Here is a 22,772-nt window from a genome sequence, read left to right as displayed (position 1 = left end):
GAAAGATGAGGGTTGTCTCTAAGACTTCTACAGTTGAGTGGCTGTTCAGTAGAAAGTTAACTTTGACTTGGTGTTCTGTTCAGTCTGTATCGCTGAAGCGTTACAGATTGCGCAAAATAAATGCAAAGCTAATTGAGGATTATAAGCAGCGTTTACGGTGAATTCATTCTCTGCTAACGCAGGAACATTGCTTTTGAATTTAAATACATTTAAAAAACCTCTGTAGAGTACTTGCATTTACTTTTGGATAAGCACAGACCTCTGTAGAGGTGCATCAAGCTCCTTTTTGACTGATCCCAGGACCCACCCCGAAATACCAGGGAATTGAAAGGGATGAAAAGGGAAACAAACTCTTAAATAGTCCCAGAGGGAAGAGGGGGAAGTATATAATGAAGCTTTTCCAAATCAGATGGAACAGATTATATTGTCTTTACTAATCTGTACACATATTGTCATAGTCAGTATTATGTAAGGTAAGTCAAAACGGCCAACAATCTCTCTCCTACAGACCCACATCAACACCATGTACTACCATCTCTCTCTCTCTCTCTCTCTCTCTAGCTGGTGGGTCGCACAAGGAGGGCACCTACTGAGACAGCCCGATGCCAGTGCCAGTCTAGGGTGGCAGCAGACATGCAGCCCCTCGACCTGCCTAGGAGTACACACCTGGAGAGCCTGGGTGAGTGATTGCCACAGTGGGCTGATTGACAGACAACAGTGTTAAGTTACTCATCACCCGAGCCATGGCCTGTTCTTCCGGCTTCCATCACGAATACGCAGGTAGTACAGGAGCATCATGGCAAAAACTGGAAGGCTGGCCGACAGCTTCCACGCCTAGACCATCAGGCTGCTGAGTAGACACCACTTGGCAGCAACCTGCTCACCTTGTCCCCCTCCTGCCCCTCCCCCCAACAGACATTTACCCTGCCCCTACCCCTACCCCAATGAACATTTACCATTATTAAAGTGTTAACATGTATATATTTTATTTACATTTATTTATATTCTTTATTATTACATGTATTGTTTTATTTCACTTTGACCTGCATTGTTGGAGCTCGGAGCTTATGTTTTTTTTAGTTTTTTTTTTACTGTACCCTATAATTATGCCTGCAACCCTGTACATGTGACTATTAAACTTCTAATCTAATCTACTCCGGAACTTTCTGTACGTACAATATATTTGTTTTAGATTGCTTAGATTTACAGTGAGGGAAAAAAGTATTTGATCCGCTGCTAATTTTGTACGTTTGTCAGTGGGCAAATGTACAAAATCAGCAGGGGATCAAATACTTTTTCCCCTCACTGTATCAAAGTCCTCTTCCTAAAGCCCTCTTCTTCTCTCTCCCCAGTCTTTGCAGCCCTGCCCAGTCTGCTGCTAGTACTCCTGGGTCTGCTAGAGGCAGCTAGCGGTTGTCCCACTGTGTGCATCTGCAACAGCAACGGCACAGACTGTACAGGCCTGGCTCTGCTCTCCCTAACCACCATCCTGCCCCTGCTGCCCCAGGACACCCGCACCCTCCGCCTGTCCCACAACAACCTCTCCTCCCTGGGCGACGGGGCCCTGTCCAACCTCAGCGCTCTGGAGCTCCTGGACCTTTCTGACAACCACCTCTCCAGCCTGCAACCAGGGTCTTTCTCTGGTCTCAGCGGCCTGCAGTGGCTCAACCTCTCAGGGAACTACCTGGGTGACTGCCCCCTACTTACCCCTACAGTCCCCAGTAACCAGACGGAGGTTACCCAGTGTAACGGTAGTCGCTGGGGGTTGAGCCGGGAGCTTTTCCAGGGTCTTTGGATACTGAAAGGGCTGGACTTGTCCCTGAACGGCATGGTAGTTTTTCCCAATGGGCTGCTGGACGGGCTCCAGGGCCTGGTCTGGCTGTCTCTGACTGGAAACAAGCTGCGGAGCCTGGACAGAGCAACCTTCCAGCCCCTGGGCAGCCTGCTGAGCCTCCAACTGGCAGGCAACCCTTGGGAGTGTGACTGCAACCTGAGGGACTTCAAGCACTGGATGGAGTGGCTGCTGTACAGACGTCAGTGTTATGTTGTGTATTGTTTAAAGCTTACAGTGTTTCATGTACAGTCAAGTCAGTTTGGCCTTTGTTCCATGTCATGTACTAGTCTGATACTGTGTCATGTATGTTATTGATCTGTAAATGAGCTTGATTATCTATTGATCTTGCTAGAGATCCACTAGATCCCTATGTGTGTTTCAGACGGGCAGGTGGATGCTGTGAAGTGCAACCTACCGAAGGAGCTGAGGGGGCGGGACATCCGCAGCATCCCCATAGAGATGTTCAACTACTGCCTGCAGTTGGAGAACCAGGCCAGTGTCCCTGGCTATGCCGGGCCCCGTGGGGGGCGCCCACCCTGTGTCGGTCGGATCAATGGGCCCATGAACGGGCCCCAGGCCAACCAAGAGGACTGTGTACGCCAGCGCTACCGACCCATTAGCGTGCGCAGGGCCTGGGGGACTCAGATCGTGGCGGCATGTGTGTGTGGTGTGGTGTGTGTGATGATGGTGGTGGCGGCCACCTACGGCTGTATCTACGCCTCTCTCATGGCCAAGTACCAGAGGGAGCTGAAGAACACATGGCAGCCATTGATGGCTGGGGAGGGAGGGGAGGAGACAGACGTCGAGGACGGCGTCTTTCCTTCCTCCCCAACATCCCCAGCTGAGCCAGAACCAGAGTCCAGTCCCATAGTACACACATACAGAATAACAGGCTTTTGACCTTTGTTTCTCTGACTGGCTGACATTCCTGTTGCAAGGATTCAGGGGGGGCTGCATTCCCTAACTGTGTGTCTTACTACTCAGTGCTCCAGGGCATTCTAGACTAGGGAATGTATAGAGCTGAGAAAGCGTATCTCTGCTGCACTTTGCTGGTGTTCGAGGCATACCGACGTAATCGTACAGTTGATCGTCAAATGGAAAACTGGAACTCTGCATTGCTTCAAGACGTGTGGATGCTACGTGATTGGTTCTTTAGTCAGCTCTCCAACTGTGTGGTGGAGGTTCTGGTACCTCTGCACCTTGGTTCAAAGACTTTCCTAGAAATCGTCTTTGAAATCCATTATTATTATTCCTTGATCCGACTTTCCATCAAAGTTATTTGTGTTTCAAGCAAAAAATGCCAATCGATCAAATCCCTGTCTAATGTAATGTATCTGCTCCTAACGTTTTGATATAAAAGCCCAGGTTAACAATCCCAGTAGTGGTTGTCGCTCAAATAGTTATAGTACACATGAATGTACAAGAATATAGTACACAATGTTCTGTGGAATCAGTGTTAGACAGATGCAGTCTTGTGTATCAGACCTGTGCTCACGTGCAGTGACTCAATCCTCTCTCTACTAAATGAATATTTCCAAGTCATATCAATGTTCATATCTGTACAGAGTAAGCCTGCTTTCAAAGCCATACAATACAACAGCAAACTACTGACCTCTAGAGGATGTTATGATAACAGCAGCTGAAGAGAGTCAGTCCCATGGCTAGCAGCCATATTCATTGCGAACTGAATCTAGTTGGCAACTATTTCCATTTAACCATTTTGAACTGTCAAAGAGATCAGCACTGACCTAGAAACATGTACATATATCAGTATCTCATTAGTCCTTTAATCATTATTTCTGTCTCTGTGTTAACATTACAAATTTGCTTACAAAGTTTTGCTCAAGAAATAACGATAATGTGATATTCTGTTAATCATGCTGATGACAATAAAGCATTTATTTATCTAACATTGCCCATCACAATTTATTCCAACTGATGTGAGCATCCCCTACATTTTTGTGACAGGATATGAAAAAAGGTAATGAAGATAAAGCTCATGATGATGAGGAAACTAGAGGTCGACCGATTAATTAGGGCCATTTTAAAGTTTTCATAACAATCGGAAATCTGTATTTTTGGACACCGAGTGGACAATTTAAAAAATATTTGTAACATCTTTTTTAAACAACTTTAGACTTATGGATGCCACCCGTTAGATAAAATACGGAACGGTTCCATATTTCACTGAAAGAATAAACGTTTTGTTTTCGAGATGATAGTTTCCGGATTTGACCATTAATTACCTAAGGCTCGTATTTCTGTGTGTTATTATGTTATAATTAAGTCTATCATTTGATAGAGCAGTCTGACTGAGCGTTGGTAGGCACCAGCAGGCTCATTAGCATTCATTCAAACAGCACTTTCGTGCGTTTTGCCAGCAGCTCTTCGCAATGCTTCAAGCATTGCTCTGTTTATGACTTCAAGCCTATCAACTCCCGAGATTAGGCTGGTGTAACTGATGTGAAATGGCTAGTTAGCGCGCTAATAGCGTTTCAAACGTCACTCGCTCTGAGACTTGGAGTAGTTGTTCCCCTTGCTCTGCATCTGTAACGCTGCTTCGAGGCTGGCTGTTGTCGATGTGTTCCTGGTTCGAGCCCAGGTAGGAGCGAGGAGAGGGACGGAATCTATACTGTTACACTGGCAATACTAAAGTGCCTGTAAGAACAGCAAATAGTCAATGGTATATGAAATACAAATGGTATAGAGAGAAATAGTCCTATAATTCCTATAATAACTACAACCTAAAACTTCTTTCCTGGGAATATTGAAGACTCATGTTAAAAAGGAACCACCAGCTTTCATATGTTCTCATGTTCTGAGCAAGAAACTTAAACGTTAGCTTTCTTACATGGCATATATTGCACTTTTACTTTCTTCTCCAACACTTTGTTTTTGCATTATTTAAACCAAATTGAACATGTTTCATTATTTATTTGAGGCTAAATGGATTTTATTGATGTATTATATTAAGTTCAGTATTGTTGTAATTGTCATTATTACAAAAAAAAAAAAAATTGTCCGATTAATCGGTACCGGCTTTTTTTGGTCCTCCAATAATCGGCACCGGTATTGGCATGGAAAAATCATATTTGGTCGACCTCTAGTGAAAACCATCACATACACGTAACAGTAACCCTCCTCTTCTAGGGACCTTCTCAAGACACATGGAGCGCTTCCCTCGCCACAAGCCAAAAGTGTGTCAAACATTTAGCAGTAGCACCACAGAATACTACTAAAGTTATGGACACTTCAATACACGTAGAAGCCACAAGAGGCATTAACGCCTCCAGGATGAGTGTTAAGCAGCTCGACATTTCAGAGAAAGTAAAAGTCAGAAGCTTACCTCCAGCCATGGCCATCTTGCCTCCCGATGACACAGTCACAGCTGTGGCGGCTATGACATACTTTGACACCCCTGTCACAAGATGATCAACCAATCAACAATCAGTATATCACAATCTTTGAGCTTCTGTAGGTCTGGGTTGATTTTCCCCAAAACATAATGATTGTCTTTAGCAATAAGAGCATCGTTGGTCCGTTGCCGAAGTTACCAGTAGACTTCAGATTCTCTTAGTGCTAAAGATTATCATTATGTTTTGGGGAAACTCACCGCTGTTCTGTTATAATATCATGTCAATTGGAATAATCAAATATTAGCAGAGTTGGGGTCAATTTCAGCCAGTTGAAGCTGTACATGGAATTTCTCAAATTTCTCCATTAAATTCCTAAATTGACTTGGTAGAAGACGTAATTCACTAGACTGATGCTAGGTCTGTTTGTGTTGTCTTGCCAACTCCTAGTGTCATTGTCACAGCAAGCATTGCCAAGACAGCTCAAACCGATCTGGGACTAGGCTAGGGATGGACCTCAACCCTGGATGATAGGGATGGACCTCAACCATGGATGATAGGGATGGACCTCAACCCTGGATGATAGGGATGGACCTCAACCCTGGATGATAGGGATGGACCTCAACCCTGGATGATAGGGATGGACCTCAACCCTGGATGATAGGGATGGACCTCAACCCTGGATGATAGGGATGGTACCTGTCTTGTCTCTGTTGTCTTTGTCCTCCACAGGGATGTAGTAGATGAAGCGTCCAGGGGGGTTCTCCATGGCCAGGCGGTACCACAGGGGGAAATGGTCCACGGTAAACAGGTTGTCCTTATCAGCTGGAGTCAAGAACTTTCTGTAGAGCAGGAAGTAGTTAAGAGAGTTTAGAGCAAACTCCTGAGACCTATTCATTAGCGCACACTGTGTCAAAACTTGCAAAGGAAAAACAAGTGTTTCATATTGGACAAGTTCTGGTACTGACTGCCTGTTTCTTTCATTTGGTTCCTAGTGAATACTGCTCAAAGGACACAGGCTGTAATATGGGCTAACTCTGTAGGGCTAATGTAGGCTGTAATATGGACCAACTCTGTAGGGCTAATGTAGTCTAATATGGGTTAACTCTGTAGGACTAATGTAGGTTGTAATATGGACTAACTCTGTAGGGCTAATGTAGGCTGTAATGGGCTAACTCTGTAGGGCTAATGTAGTCTGTAATGGGCTAACTCTGTGGGGATAATGTAGTCTGTAATGGGCTAACTCTGTAGGGCTAATGTAGTCTATAATGTGTTAACTCTGCAGGGCTAATGTAGTCTGTAATGGGATAACTCTGTAGGGAAAATGTAGTCTGTAATGGGCTAACTGTAGGGATAATGTAGTCTGTAATGGGCTATCTCTGTAGAGCTAATGTAGTGTGGAATGTGTTAACTCTGCAGGGCTAATGTAGTCTGTAATGGGATAACTCTGGGGTAGTGTGACTCACTTGGCGACCCTGGTCTCTATGCCAGTGTATCTGGTAAGCCGGATAAGGCCAGAGCGGGTTCCCAGAAAGGCTGTCTCCACACCCATCTCCATCCTGAACACACACAAATACACAGATTGGTATTTAATGCACTCAAATACACATCCACACACATAAGCGTGCACAAAACACACAACACACACACATCCACTAGCTAACATAAAAGGAAAGGAGTGAAAAACATATCATTTTGTAGTCTTACCCAGATGCATTGAGCATGATGGCCTGCCAGTAGGATTCTAAGGGGGCTGTCACTACGGCATCAAACAGAGTCTGCTGCAGCAGCACCTCGTCACCTGGGAGTCACAGACACTCAGTCAACATAAACTTGAAGTTTAGCAGATAATAGACTTATATTATGTCTTAATAATAATCTCTATTATCCCCATTAGCTGATGACCTCGCACAGGCAAGTCTTCCTGGGGATTCACAATACAGATGTTAGGGTCAGGGTTAGGGTAACATCAGCGTTGGGGTCAGGGTAACATCAGCGTTGGGGTTAGGGTAACATCAGTGTTGGGGGTCAGGGTAACATCAGCGTTGGGGGAGAGGGTAACATCAGTGTTGGGGTCAAGGTAACATCAGCATTGGGGTTAGGGTAAAATCAGCATTGGGGTTAGGGTAACATCAGCATTGGAGTTAGGGTAACATCAGCATTGGGGTTAGGGTAACATCAGCATTGGGGTTAGGGTAACATCAGCATTGGGGTTAGGGTAACATCACCATTGGGGTTGGGGTAACATCAGCGTTGGGGTCAAGGTAACATCAGCATTGGGGTTAGGGTAAAATCAGCATTGGGGTTAGGGTAACATCAGCATTGGGGTTAGGGTAAAATCAGCATTGGGGTTAGGGTAAAATCAGCATTGGGGTTAGGGTAAAATCAGCATTGGGGTTAGGGTAACATCAGCATTGGGGTTAGGGTAAAATCAGCATTGGGGTTAGGGTAACATCAGCGTTGGGGTAACATCAGCGTTGGGGTTATGGTAACATCAGCGTTGGGGTTAGGGTAACATCATCATTGGGGTTAGGGTAACATCAGCATTGGGGTTAGGGTAACATCAGCATTGGGGTAACATCAGTGTTGGGGTTAGGGTAACATCATCATTGGGGTTAGGGTAACATCAGCATTGGGGTAACATCAGTGTTGGGGTTAGGGTAACATGAGCGTTGGGGTTAGAGTAACATCAGCGTTAGGGTAACATCAGTGTTAGAGTTAGGGTAACATCAGCATTGGTGTAACATCAGCGTTGGGGTTAGGGTAACATCAGCGTTGGGGTTAGGGTAACATCAGCGTTGGGGTTAGGGCAACATCAGCTTTGGAGTCAGGGTAACATCAGGGTTGGGGTCAGGGTAACATCAGCGTTAGGGTCAGGGCAACATCAGCTTTGGAGTCAGGGTAACATCAGCTTTGGGGTCAGGGTAACATCAGCTTTGGGGTCAGGGTAACATCAGCATTGGTGTTTGGGTAACATAATCGTTTGAGTTAGGGTAACATCCACGTTGGGGTTAGAGTAACATCAGCGTTAGGGTAACATCAGTGTTAGAGTTAGGGTAACATCAGCATTGGTGTAACATCAGCGTTGGGGTTATGGTAACATCAGCGTTGGGGTTAGGGTAACATCAGCGTTGGGGTTAGGGCAACATCAGCTTTGGAGTCAGGGTAACATCAGGGTTGGGGTCAGGGTAACATCAGCGTTAGGGTCAGGGCAACATCAGCTTTGGAGTCAGGGTAACATCAGCTTTGGGATCAGGGTAACATCAGCTTTGGGGTCAGGGTAACATCAGCATTGGCGTTTGGGTAACATAATCGTTTGAGTTAGGGTAACATCCACGTTGGGGTTAGGGTAACATCTGTGTTGTGGTTAGGGTAACATCAGTGTTGGGGTTAGGGTCAGGGTAACATCTGCGTTGGGGTTAGGGTCAGGGTAACATCCGCGTTGGGATTAGGGTATCATCCACGTTGTGGTTAGGGTAAGGGTAACATAAGCGTTGGGGTTAGGGTCAGGGAACATCAGCGTTAGGATTAGGGCAACATCAGTGTTAGGGTTAGGGTAACATCAGCGTTAGGGTAACATCAGCATTGGGGTTAGGGTTAGGACAACATCAGCATTAGGGTTAGGGTAACATCCGCGTTGGGGTTAGGGTAACATCAGCGTTGGGGTTGGGGTTAGGGTAACATCAGCGTTGGGGTTAGGGTAACATCAGCGTTGGGGTTAGGGTAACATCAGCGTTTGGGTTAGGGAAACATCAGCGTTGGGGTTAGGGTAACATCAGCGTCTATGGAGCAGGCTGTAGAGAAAGTACTCACACTCCAGGTCAGGCTCCTTCCCCTGCAGGTAGCGAATGACAGCCTGAAGCTGAGAGTATTTGCGGTGGTGAGGATCAATGTCTGTCTCACAATACGTCCTGAACGGAAAGACAATGGGGGTTTCACTCCATGGAGGGCCATTTAAGGCCAATAAATTATTACAGTCCAACACTATCATTTAGTGTTATATTTCAGTAAATGTATTTAGAGGATTTACAGTCCAATAATATATAATTTATACTATTACAGTCAATACTTTATTTGTTAGTATTTATCGATGCTTACCACTCATTGGATATGGATAGATCAGGGGACGTCAGGTCATGCAGGCCTGAGTGGAGATTGGATGCAACCAGTAAATAAATCAGATTGTTCTGCAGTAAATGAGTGGCAGAGAGAGTGGCCAGTAGCAGCAGAGCGGGGCAGATGAGTGGGAGAGAGAGTGGCCAGTAGCAGCAGAACGGGGCAGATGAGTGGCAGAGAGAGTGGCCAGTAGCAGTAGAGAGGGGCATATGAGTGGCAGAGAGAGTGGCCAGTAGCAGTAGAGCGGGGCAGATGAGAGGCAGAGAGAGTGGCCAGTAGCAGTAGAGCGGGGCAGATGAGAAGCAGAGAGAGTGGCCAGTAGCAGTAGAATGGGGCAGATGAGAGGCAGAGAGAGTGGCCAGTAGCAGTAGAGCAGGGCAGATGAGAGACAGAGAGAGTGGCCAGTAGCAGTAGAGTGGGGCAGATGAAAGACAGAGAGAGTGGCCAGTAGCAGTAGAGCGGGGCAGATGAAAGACAGAGAGAGTGGCCAGTAGCAGTAGAGCGGGGCAGATGAGAGGCAGAGAGAGTGGCCAGTAGCAGTAGAGTGGGGCAGATGAGAGGCAGAGAGAGTGGCCAGTAGCAGTAGAGCAGGGCAGATGAGAGACAGAGAGAGTGGCCAGTAGCAGTAGAGTGGGGCAGATGAAAGACAGAGAGAGTGGCCAGTAGCAGTAGAGCAGGGCAGATGAGAGGCAGAGAGAGTGGCCAGTAGCAGTAGAGCGGGGCAGATGAAAGACAGAGAGAGTGGCCAGTAGCAGTAGAGCGGGGCAGATGAGAGGCAGAGAGAGTGGCCAGTAGCAGTAGAGTGGGGCAGATGAAAGACAGAGAGAGTGGCCAGTAGCAGTAGAGCGGGGCAGATGAGAGGCAGAGAGAGTGGCCAATAGCAGTAGAGCAGGGCAGATGAGAGGCAGAGAGAGTGGCCAGTAGCAGTAGAATGGGGCAGATGAAAGACAGAGAGAGTGGCCAGTAGCAGTAGAGCGGGGCAGATGAAAGACAGAGAGAGTGGCCAGTAGCAGTAGAGCGGGGCAGATGAGAGGCAGAGAGAGTGGCCAGTAGCAGTAGAGTGGGGCAGATGAGAGGCAGAGAGAGTGGCCAGTAGCAGTATAGAGCGGGGCAGATGAGAGGCAGAGAGAGTGGCCAGTAGCAGTAGAGCAGGGCAGATGAGAGGCAGAGAGAGTGGCCAGTAGTGGCAGAGTGGGGAGACTTACCCTCTTCCACAGAGACTGTCCCCATGAACATCAGCTGTCCGTGACCCCTTGTCAGAACCATACCAAAACTGCAGAGGGAAATACATACAATAAAGGAGTGAGTGAGATGTTCATTGACTTTATTCAATGCAACAGGGCTATGACTACATACCACACTCGCTATCATAGCATCACACTTACCTGAATGGGGTGTCGTTGATGGTTGTGTAGAAATAGTCATTTGTTAAGAACAAAGGCCTTTTCTGTTGTGAAGAAAAAATGAGAATTGAGTTATGAGACAGTTAGAATCAATATAGTGTCTCTAGACCTCCGGGTTGACTCCCACAATTTTCAAATGTTCCGGCTTAACACGTCTGTACATAACAGAACATCAGTTTGGCATAGAGGAACTACGACACTGCCTACACCACTACCTTATCCGCTTAAATACAATACAAAATAATTGCTAGCAAGATGGAGATCACGGAGGGTATTTTTAATGAGTGCATTTTGCAAGTGTCTAATTTGCATCAACTACCTTCACTTGAACCACTGCAAAGGTTTTGCCTGCCTAGTTTCGAATCGCAACGTTCTGTCATGTCTGCCTCCTGATTTGTTAGAAGAGTTGTCCATCTGAAGAGCACCCGCCACGGAACAATTTTTCTTCACTTATTGAAGTTGCCAAAATAGTCTGTCATTGAAAGCAGAACCTAGTCACTGCTGTTGCCTAGGGTTGGGTGTACGAGACTCCTATTAATATTCCATTAGGCATAAGGCATTGAGCCACATCTAACCCCCCCACACACAAGGTCCCACTCACCGCTTTGTCCACTGATGCTCTCACGTTTAAAGACAGAGTGCCCATCTCCCCTTTCACCATGGCTGTCCTTAGCTGGAAAAAACACACACACTAATGCACACAATCACTGTTGACCTTGAATTCAGTTACCTTACCAGCACAATTACCCAACCAGCACTGTTAGAGCCCAGAACATACATGAACATATATTCATACCTAGAAAGGAGTTCTACTGTATTGCGAGAAATGGTGATGGCATCTTTTGGAAGGCAATAACTCTGCCATGGCTCGTTGGGCAAAGCCTATGGGGAAATTCATGTTTTTTGGGGGGGAGTTTTTAGATAAACGGCGACAATAAGGTCTGCGATAAACAAAGGCTTAGGAAATCTTCTACGTTTTGTTCTGAGATAATCTTCAGCAGCTAACATCACTTTTTCTGATTTAAGCAGTTATGTAATCAAAATAAGCACATAAAGGCTTCATAATTCATAAAGGTCATGTTAACTGACTGATATTATCTCATAGAACAAAATGTATAAGATCTCCTAAGCCTGTGTTAACCTCAGACCTTATTTTCGTCTTTTATCCAAAACCCCCATTCATTTCCCCCATAGGAATAGCTGAATGAACCAGAAGGATAAAAAAATAATCATCGGATTACAAGCTGGCAAGCTCTATTGAAGACATTCAGTGTGTTGTCGGTGGGTTATGTTATGTGTACAGTATATGTGCAATAATCATAGCAGGTAATGTCTGTTGGAAAATGTCAGTTTTGGGGGGGCCCCTCAACAGCATTTCGAAACATTTTTATACAACTCACTGGCTCATCTATGTGTTAATATTTCTACTATACTACCTCATCTATGTATTAATATTACTGTTACTACTACTGCATACTACCCACTGTCTCCTCTATGTATTAATATTACTGTTACTACTACTGTATACAACCCACTGTCTCCTCTATGTATTAATATTACTGTTACTACTACTGCATACTACCCACTGTCTCCTCTATGTATTAATATTACTGTTACTACTACTGTATACAACCCACTGTCTCCTCTATGTATTAATATTACTGTTACTACTACTGTATACAACCCACTGTCTCCTCTATGTATTAATATTACTGTTACTACTACTGCATACTACCCACTGTCTCCTCTATGTATTAATATTACTGTTACTACTACTGTATACAACCCACTGTCTCCTCTATGTATTAATATTACTGTTACTACTACTGTATACTACCCACTATCTCATCTATGTATTAATATTACTGTTACTACTACTGTATACAACCCACTGTCTCCTCTATGTATTAATATTACTGTTACTACTACTGTATACAACCCACTGTCTCCTCTATGTATTAATATTACTGTTACTACTACTGTATACAACCCACTGTCTCCTCTATGTATTAATATTACTGTTACTACTACTGTATACAACCCACTTTCTCCTCTATGTATTAATATTACTGTTACTACTACTGTATACAACCCACTGTCTCCTCTATGTATTAATATTACTGTTACTACTATACAACCCACTGTCTCCTCTATGTATTAATATTACTGTTACTACTACTGTATACAACCCACTGTCTCCTCTAAGTATTAATATCACTGTTACTACTACTGTATACTACCCACTGTCTCCTCTATGTATTAATATTACTGTTACTACTACTGTATACAACCCACTGTCTCCTCTATGTATTAATATTACTGTTACTACTACTGTATACAACCCACTGTCTCCTCTATGTATTAATATTACTGTTACTACTACTGTATACAACCCACTGTCTCCTCTATGTATTAATATTACTGTTACTACTACTGTATACAACCCACTGTCTCCTCTATGTATTAATATTACTGTTACTACTACTGTATACTACCCACTGTCTCCTCTATGTATTAATATTACTGTTACTACTACTGTATACAACCCACTGTCTCCTCTATGTATTAATATTACTGTTACTACTACTGTATACAACCCACTGTCTCCTCTATGTATTAATATTACTGTTACTACTACTGTATACTACCCACTATCTCCTCTATGTATTAATATTACTGTTACTACTATACTACCCACTGTCTCCTCTATGTATTAATATTACTGTTACTACTACTGTATACAACCCACTGTCTCCTCTATGTATTAATATCACTGTTACTACTACTGTATACAACCCACTGTCTCCTCTATGTATTAATATTACTGTTACTACTACTGTATACAACCCACTGTCTCCTCTATGTATTAATATTACTGTTACTACTATACTACCCACTGTCTCCTCTATGTATTAATATTACTGTTACTACTACTGTATACAACCCACTGTCTCCTCTATGTATTAATATTACTGTTACTACTACTGTATACAACCCACTGTCTCCTCTATGTATTAATATTACTGTTACTACTACTGTATACAACCCACTGTCTCCTCTATGTATTAATATTACTGTTACTACTACTGTATACTACCCACTGTCTCCTCTATGTATTAATATTACTGTTACTACTACTGTATACAACCCACTGTCTCCTCTAAGTATTAATATCACTGTTACTACTACTGTATACAACCCACTGTCTCCTCTATGTATTAATATTACTGTTACTACTATACTACCCACTGTCTCCTCTATGTATTAATATTACTGTTACTACTATACTACCCACTGTCTCCTCTATGTATTAATATTACTGTTACTACTACTGTATACAACCCACTGTCTCCTCTATGTAATAATATTACTGTTACTACTATACTACCCACTGTCTCCTCTATGTATTAATATTACTGTTCCTACTACTGTATACAACCCACTGTCTCCTCTATGTATTAATATTACTGTTACTACTATACTACCCACTGTCTCCTCTATGTATTAATATTACTGTTACTACTACTGTATACAACCCACTGTCTCCTCTATGTATTAATATTACTGTTACTACTACTGTATACAACCCACTGTCTCCTCTATGTATTAATATTACTGTTACTACTACTGTATACAACCCACTGTCTCCTCTATGTATTAATATTACTGTTACTACTACTGTATACAACCCACTGTCTCCTCTATGTATTAATATTACTGTTACTACTACTGTATACAACCCACTGTCTCCTCTATGTATTAATATTACTGTTACTACTATACTACCCACTGTCTCCTCTATGTATTAATATTACTGTTACTACTACTGTATACAACCCACTGTCTCCTCTATGTATTAATATTACTGTTACTACTACTGTATACAACCCACTGTCTCCTCTATGTATTAATATTACTGTTACTACTACTGTATACAACCCACTGTCTCCTCTATGTATTAATATTACTGTTACTACTACTGTATACTACCCACTGTCTCCTCTATGTATTAATATTACTGTTACTACTACTGTATACAACCCACTGTCTCCTCTATGTATTAATATTACTGTTACTACTACTGTATACAACCCACTGTCTCCTCTATGTATTAATATTACTGTTACTACTACTGTATACTACCCACTGTCTCCTCTATGTATTAATATCACTGTTACTACTACTGTATACAACCCGCTGTCTCCTCTATGTATTAATATTACTGTTACTACTATACTACCCACTGTCTCCTCTATGTATTAATATTACTGTTACTACTATACTACCCACTGTCTCCTCTATGTATTAATATTACTGTTACTACTACTGTATACAACCCACTGTCTCCTCTATGTATTAATATTACTGTTACTACTACTGTATACTACCCACTGTCTCCTCTATGTATTAATATTACTGTTACTACTACTGTATACAACCCACTGTCTCCTCTATGTATTAATATTACTGTTACTACTACTGTATACAACCCACTGTCTCCTCTATGTATTAATATTACTGTTACTACTACTGTATACAACCCACTGTCTCCTCTATGTATTAATATTACTGTTACTACTACTGTATACAACCCACTGTCTCCTCTATGTAATAATATTACTGTTACTACTATACTACCCACTGTCTCCTCTATGTATTAATATTACTGTTACTACTACTGTATACAACCCACTGTCTCCTCTATGTATTAATATTACTGTTACTACTATACTACCCACTGTCTCCTCTATGTATTAATATTACTGTTACTACTATACTACCCACTGTCTCATCTATGTATTAATATTACTAATATACGACTCACCATCTCATCTATGTATTAATATTACTGTTAATATATATACCACTCACTATCTCATCTATGTCCTCCCACTCCACCTCAGCCAGGTCCACACTGTTGTAGTTAGGCTTGGGCTTCAGCGTCTTACCTTCTTTGTACTGTGGGACAGGAGAGGAGAAGATGAGGAAGATGACATGGGTAAAAAGAATCAGGAAGAGGACAGATACAAGTTGTATATAGAACCTCAGCTGTCTGTCTGTCTGTCTGTCTGTCTGTCTGTCTGTCTGTCTGTCTGTCTATCTGCTGTCCGTAATATGTGTTTATTCTCTAGGCTGAGCCAATCACTTAGGACAACTGTGTTTGATGGACATCTCCATGACATGGTATCCTGACTTCAAAGGCTCCATCTCCATGGCAACTGGCTCCAAAAGGAACAAGTAGGCTTATTATTGACCACATAACATGTTTGGTTTCTATGATTGTGTTTTTTTTTATATATATTGATGTGAGTATTCATGTGTACTGTTGAAGTCAGAAGTTTACACAGACTTAGGTTGGAGTCATTAACCTCTTTATCCTACCCCCTCCTTTTTCGAACATTCTGTTAAAAATCGCGCAACATTTCAGCGTCCTGCTACTCATGCCAGGAATATAGTATATGCATATGATTAGTATGTGTGGATAGAAAACACTCTAAAACTGGTTAAATCACGGCTGTGACTATAACAGAGCGTGTGTTTCATCGAAAAGCGCAAGAAAAACTGGTCACTGAAATCTGAAAAAAGTATCCATGCGCACCTTTCATGGATTATTTAAAGGAAACCAAATTTAATATGGAGACAGATGCAATTCCTACAGCTTCCACACGATGTCGCCAAAATCGTCATTTTCATTGACAAAAATCCTTTGAGACATTACGAATAGATCCGTGATTCCATCCAGCCTACCTCAATCGATTTTGGAAGATTGAAAAATGGACACTGTTTTCTTTTGTAGCTGCTATTGAATACAGATCGCCCAGTGATCAATTTGATCGCTTATTAACGTTTACAAATACCTAAAGTTGGGTTATAAAAGTAGGTTGAAGTGTTTTGTCAAAGAATATAGGCAACTTATATAATTTTTAAACATGACGTTGCGTGTTGGAAGAGAGCTTTTTTCGTGATGCAGACAGGCTATACAAATGGATATTTTGGGCATTCATGGACGGATTTAATCGGGAAAAATACCAATTTGTGATGTTTATGGGACATATAGGAGTGCCAACAAAGAATATCATCAGGTAATGATAAGGTAAGGTAATGAATGTTTTATATTTTATTTCTGCGTTTTTGTGTAGCGCCGGCTACGCTAATTCTTTTGTTTACGTCGCCTTCAGGCATTTTGGGGTGTTGCATGCTATCAGATAATAGCTTCTCATGCTTTCGCTGAAAAGCATTTTAAAAATCTGACTTGTTGGCTAGATTCACAACGAGTGTAGCTTTAATTCAATACCCTGTATGTGTGTTTTAATGAACATTTGAGTTTTAACGAGTACATTTAGCATTTAGCGTAGCGCATTTGCATTTCCAGGTGCCTACTTGAGACGTCTGCGTCTCAAGTAGGAGCAAGAAGTTTTAAGACTTGTTTTTCAACCAATTCACACATTTTTTGTGACTATAGTTTTGGCAAGTTGGTTAGTTAAGACATCTACTTCGTGCATGACACAAGTACTTTTTCCAACAATTGTTTACAGACAGATTATTTAACTTATAATTCACTGTATGACAATTCCACTGGGTCAGAAGTTTACATACACTAAGTTGACTGTGCCTTTAAATAGCTTGGAAAATTCCAGAAAATTATGTCATGGCTTTAGAAGCTTCTGATAGGCTAATTGACATCATGAGAGTCAATTGGAGGTATACCTGTGGATGTATTTCAAGGCCTACCTTCAAACTCAGTGCCTCAAAAGAAATCAGCCAAGACCTCAGTCTGGTTCATCCTTGGGAGTAATTTCCAAATGCCTGAAGGTACCACGTTCATCTGCACACACAATAGTACACAAGTATAAACACCATGGGACCACGCAGCAGTCATACCGCTCAGGAAGGAGACGCATTCGGTCTCCTAGAGATGAACGCACTTTGATGCACAAAGTGCAAGTCAATCCCAGAACAACAGCAAAGGACCTTGTGAAGATGCTGGAGGAAACAGCTACAAAAGTATCTATTTCCACAGTAAAACAAGTCCTATATCGACATAACCTGAAAGGCCACTCAGCAAGGAAGAAGCCACTGCTCCAAAACCGCCATAAAAAAAGCCAGACTACGGATTGCAACTGCACATGGGGACAAAGATCGTACTTTTTGGAGAAATGTCCTCTGGTCTGATGAAACAAAAATAGAACTGTTTGGCCATAATGCCCATCGTTATGTTTGTAGGAAAAAGGGGGGAGGCATGCAAGCAGAAGAACACCATCCCAACCGTGAAGCACAGGGGTGGCAGCATCATGTTGTGGGGGTGCTTTGCAGGAGGGACTGGTGCACTTCACAAAATAGATGGTATCATGAGGCAGGGAAAATGATGTGGATATATTGAAGCAACATCTCAAGACATCAGTCAAGAAGTTAAAGCTTGCTAACAAATGGGTCTTCCCAATGGACAATGACCCCAAGCATACTTCCAAAGTTGTGGCAAAATGGCTTAAGGACAACAAAGTCAAGGTATTGGAGTGGCCATCACAAAACCCTGACCTCAATCCTATAGAAAATTTGTGGGCAGAACTGAAAAAAGTGTGTGCGAGCAAGAAGGCCAACAAACCTGACTCAGTTACACCAGCTCTGTCAGGAGGAATGGGCCAAAATTCACCGAACTTATTGTGGAAAGCTTGTGGAAGGCTACCCGAAACGTTTGACCCAAGTTAAACTATTTAATGGCAATGCTACCAAATACTAATTGAGTGCATGTAAACTTTGGACCCACTGGGAATGTGGTGAAAGAAATAAATTCTGAAATAAATCATTCTCTCTACTATTATTGAGATTTCACATTGAAGTGTAATTGATGTGTATTTTGATGTGTATTTGATGTGTATAATGTATATCGAAGAGTAATTGATGTGTATTTTTATGTGTATTTGATGTGTATTCATGTGTATACAGGGCACATCTGTGAAAGAGACCTTGGTCTCAGCATGACCCCCTGTCTAAATAAAGGTTCAATAAAACAGAAAATACCTTGGCACCCAGAATCACATTTTATGGTTGCCTGGGAGTGACAAGCTGAAGTTGCCCAATAAGAAAGGCTTGTTTTCATTATCTGTTGCAAAACATTTTGTCTACGGTGTACACTAATGAATACAACCCTCCACTGTGCTGCTCTAGGTGTTGAGCATGAGGCTGTCATCTGAGGCTCTTTAACCATTTAATGAAATGGATCATGCTCTGTTCAATAACCAATCAGTGACCCCACACAAAATCTGCAAATTCATCATTGAGATGGTCTTTAGGTTAGACGCTTTGGACTGTTTGAGCGTGGCCACTGACTGTTTGAGTGTGGTCACTGACAAGAACAAAGAATTTAAAAACACAATGTGCCTTGCACCACCCTCCAACATCCTAAGCCCACAATACTGCATGCTCTTCCTACATCTCACAGCATCTCAACATGACGACTGTCCAATAGGAGCTTGATCTATCTGCCTGTTATTTGTGGCATATTGCTGCAGGGAAAATATGTTTCTGTCTGATTCTTTTCACTATTTTCCTCCTAACTCTGCAAATGAACAGCTACCTTCTCATGGGATTGATGAGACTTAAACTTCTGGCAGCTGTCCTACACCTTACTAAACAATACGTTGATCTCCTACACTCAGCGTTCACTGTTGATCTGCTACACTCAGCGTTCCCTGTTGATCTGCTACATTCAGCGTTCCCTGTTGATCTGCTACACTCAGCGTTCCCTGTTGATCTGCTACACTCAGCGTTCCCTGTTGATCTGCTACACTCAGCGTTCCCTGTTGATCTGCTACACTCAGCGTTCCCTGTTGATCTGCTACACTCAGTGTTCCCTGTTGATCTGCTACACTCAGTGTTCCCTTTATTGTACAATCTTCTGTTCTTATGTACTGTGATTTGGGAGGGTGGTGCAAGGCATATTGTGTTTTTATGGCTATTGTGTTTTTTAATTCTTAGGTGACTCTGGCCCTCATAGAAATATATGTGCTTATTTGCCACAACATGCACTAACTGAGAATAATAACTTCCAGGAATGTGCGACTTGCTTTGGGGCTAATCTGGGTGCTGAGTTCCACTATTGGTAGTAATCATCACCTAGTACAGCTCAACCTGTGCCAGAGTACCTTTAACAGAGCCACTGCAGAGCTTCTCTGTTTTTTTATTTATTTTATTTTATTTTTTATTTCACCTTTATTTAACCAGGTAGGCCAGTTGAGAACAAGTTCTCATTTGCAACTGCGACCTGACCAAGATAAGGCATAGCAGTGTGAACAGACAACACAGAGTTACACATGGAGTAAACAATTAACAAGTCAATAACACAGTAGAAAAAAGGGGAGTCTATATATACATTGTGTGCAAAAGGCATGAGAAGGTAGGCAAATAATTACAATTATGCAGATTAACACTGGAGTGATAAATGATCAGATGGTTATGTACAGGTAGAGATATTGGTGTGCAAAAGAGCAGAAAAATAAATAAATAAAAACAGTATGGGGATGAGGTAGGTGAAAATGGGTGGGCTATTTACCAATAGACTATGTACACCTGCAGCGATCGGTTAGCTGCTCAGATAGCAGATGTTTGAAGTTGGTGAGGGAGATAAAAGTCTCCAACTTCAGCGATTTTTGCAATTCGTTCCAGTCACAGGCAGCAGAGAACTGGAACGAAAGGCGGCCAAATGAGGTGTTGGCTTTAGGGATGATCAGTGAGATAAACCTGCTGGAGCGCGTGCTACGGATGGGTGTTGCCATCGTAACCAGTGAGCTGAGATAAGGCGGAGCTTTACCTAGCATGGACTTGTAGATGACCTGGAGCCAGTGGGTCTGGCGACGAATATGTAGCGAGGGCCAGCCGACTAGAGCATACAAGTCGCAGTGGTGGGTGGTATAAGGTGCTTTAGTGACAAAACGGATGGCACTGTGATAAACTGCATCCAGTTTGCTGAGTAGAGTGTTGGAAGCAATTTTGTAGATGACATCGCCGAAGTCGAGGATCGGTAGGATAGTCAGTTTTACTAGGGTAAGTTTTGCGGCGTGAGTGAAGGAGGCTTTGTTGCGGAATAGAAAGCCGACTCTTGATTTGATTTTCGATTGGAGATGTTTGATATGGGTCTGGAAGGAGAGTTTAGAGTCTAGCCAGACACCTAGGTACTCTGTAAACATAGAATTGTGGGTGTATACACTACCATTCAAAAGTTTAGGGTCACTTAGAAAAGTCCTTGATTTTGAAAGAAAAGCAAATTTTTTGTCCATTAAAATAACATGAAATTGATCAGAAATACAGTATAGACATTGTGAATGTTGTAAATGACTATTGTAGCTGGAAGTGGCTGATTTTAATGGAATATCTACATAGGCGTACAGAGGCCCATTATCAGCAACCATCACTCCTGTGTTCCAATGGCACGTTGTGTTAACAAATCCAAGTTTAACATTTTTAAAAAGGCTAATTGATCATTAGAAAACCCTTTTGCAATTATGTTATCACAGCTGAAAACTGTTGTTCTGACTAAAGAAGCAATAAATCTGTCCTTCTTTAGACTAGTTGAGTATCTGGAGCATCAGCATTTGTGGGTTCGATTACAGGCTCAAAATGACCAGAAACAAAGCACTTTCTTCTGAAACTCATCAGGCTAGTCCATGCGAGAAATTGCCAAGAAACTGAAGATCTCGTACAATGCTGTGTACTACTCCCTTCAAAGAACAGCGCAAACCGGCTCTAACCAGAATAGAAAGAGGAGAGGGAGGCCCCAGTGCACAACTGAGCAAGAGGACAAGTGCATTAGAATGTCTAGTTTGAGAAACAGATGCCTCACAAGTCCTCAACTGTCCTTAACTTATTACAGGTATAAGTGTTCATGTGAGTGCTACAGTCCACTGGATATATTGTGTGACAAACATCCTATACGTGCTTCTAATAAGGTTACATGTTTGAAGTGTGTGTTCAAGTGATTGCGTCTGATCCCTATATGTTTTAGGATGTTGCAGAGTTGCTTCTCTCGCCTTACACTGCTCAGTGAAATGTCTCGTTGTGATTGATCTTATTCTACTGTTTTTGTATTTTCTGTTTTTGTCTCAGAATTCTACAACATCAAATCTATATTATTTACTCTATAAATAAAAATGGAAATAAAGCAACAGTGTAGAAGTGTGATAATTATTGTTTATTAGTTGAATGAATTGTCCAGGCAGCCTAAAATAAACACTAAAAGTATATGAAACCAGGTCAGAGTAGTAGTAGTATTAGTATTAGTTTTTACTGTGGTAGTAGTACTGGTGACTGCAGTCTTAACTATAGTATTATAAATAGGGACTGTAGTAGTATTAGTAGTGACGAGGGTTGCAACATTTTGGGAACTTTCAATAAATTCCCTAGTTTTCCATAAATCCTGGTTGGAGGATTACGGAATTCCTGCTTATTCCCTCCAGATTCCGGGAATCCACCAACTGGGATTTCGGGAAAACCACAGAATTTATTGAAAGTTCCCGGAATAATGCAACCCTACTAGATACTATAGTCGGAAGCAAGCGTAAGCTCTACAGCGGTTGGACTCACCAGAGGTCGTAGGTCAGGGTGTGCCAGGATGTACCCATTGTTGGTGATGAGGAAAGCGTAACCATGGGGACCCAGCCTATATCTGGGAGCCAGCTTCATTACCTCCAACAGGGGGATGTCAGAACCCACCACCCCCAGCAGGATCCCATGGCTCAGCTGGAGGAGAAGGGGAGAGGAGGGTTTATAAGACTTCTAATGGCACAACAACTACAGTAACATGTCACTGCAACACAGATGCACTGTGCACACAGTGAACTGCTTGACCAGGTTCAAATATAAAGCACCAGTCAAAAGTATGGATACATACTCATGCAAGGGTTTTTCTTTATTTTTACATTGTAGAACAATAGGGAAGACATCAAAACGATGAAATAACACACATGGAATCATGTAGTAACCAAAAAAGTGTTTAACTAATCAAAAAATATGATATATTTCAGATTCTTCAAAGTAGCCACAGATTTCCACTGGTCTAATGTCCATTTCTAG

At 42.3% G+C, this 22,772-nt stretch overlaps 2 protein-coding genes across 2 annotated transcripts in view; one reads left to right on the top strand and one right to left on the bottom strand.

The window, feature by feature from the left end:
* LOC139407502 (voltage-dependent calcium channel subunit alpha-2/delta-4-like) overlaps positions 1-22,772 on the bottom strand; it is a 73,597-nt gene that overhangs the window by 29,100 nt on the left and 21,725 nt on the right. Inside the window, exons 15-25 of the mRNA XM_071151294.1 lie at positions 22,284-22,439; positions 15,579-15,665; positions 11,308-11,379; positions 10,689-10,750; positions 10,509-10,576; positions 9,286-9,331; positions 9,001-9,098; positions 6,895-6,988; positions 6,654-6,746; positions 5,887-6,029; positions 5,181-5,252 (exon numbers count right to left, since the gene is read on the bottom strand). Of these exons, the coding sequence (XP_071007395.1) occupies positions 5,181-5,252; positions 5,887-6,029; positions 6,654-6,746; positions 6,895-6,988; positions 9,001-9,098; positions 9,286-9,331; positions 10,509-10,576; positions 10,689-10,750; positions 11,308-11,379; positions 15,579-15,665; positions 22,284-22,439 (991 nt within the window). The remainder of the gene's footprint in view (positions 1-5,180; positions 5,253-5,886; positions 6,030-6,653; positions 6,747-6,894; positions 6,989-9,000; positions 9,099-9,285; positions 9,332-10,508; positions 10,577-10,688; positions 10,751-11,307; positions 11,380-15,578; positions 15,666-22,283; positions 22,440-22,772) is intronic.
* On the top strand, positions 609-3,041 carry LOC139406478 (leucine-rich repeat and transmembrane domain-containing protein 2-like). Its single transcript, XM_071149105.1, has 3 exons — positions 609-679; positions 1,353-2,033; positions 2,217-3,041. Exons 1-3 carry the CDS (start codon positions 634-636, stop codon positions 2,732-2,734), a joined length of 1,245 nt encoding a protein of 414 aa, XP_071005206.1. The 5' UTR covers positions 609-633; the 3' UTR covers positions 2,735-3,041.

This window comes from Oncorhynchus clarkii, chromosome 4, assembly GCF_045791955.1.
Source record: "Oncorhynchus clarkii lewisi isolate Uvic-CL-2024 chromosome 4, UVic_Ocla_1.0, whole genome shotgun sequence".
Lineage (NCBI taxonomy): Eukaryota > Metazoa > Chordata > Actinopteri > Salmoniformes > Salmonidae > Oncorhynchus > Oncorhynchus clarkii.
Note: the sequence above shows the minus strand (reverse complement) of the source record. Positions and strands in the feature narration are given on the sequence as shown.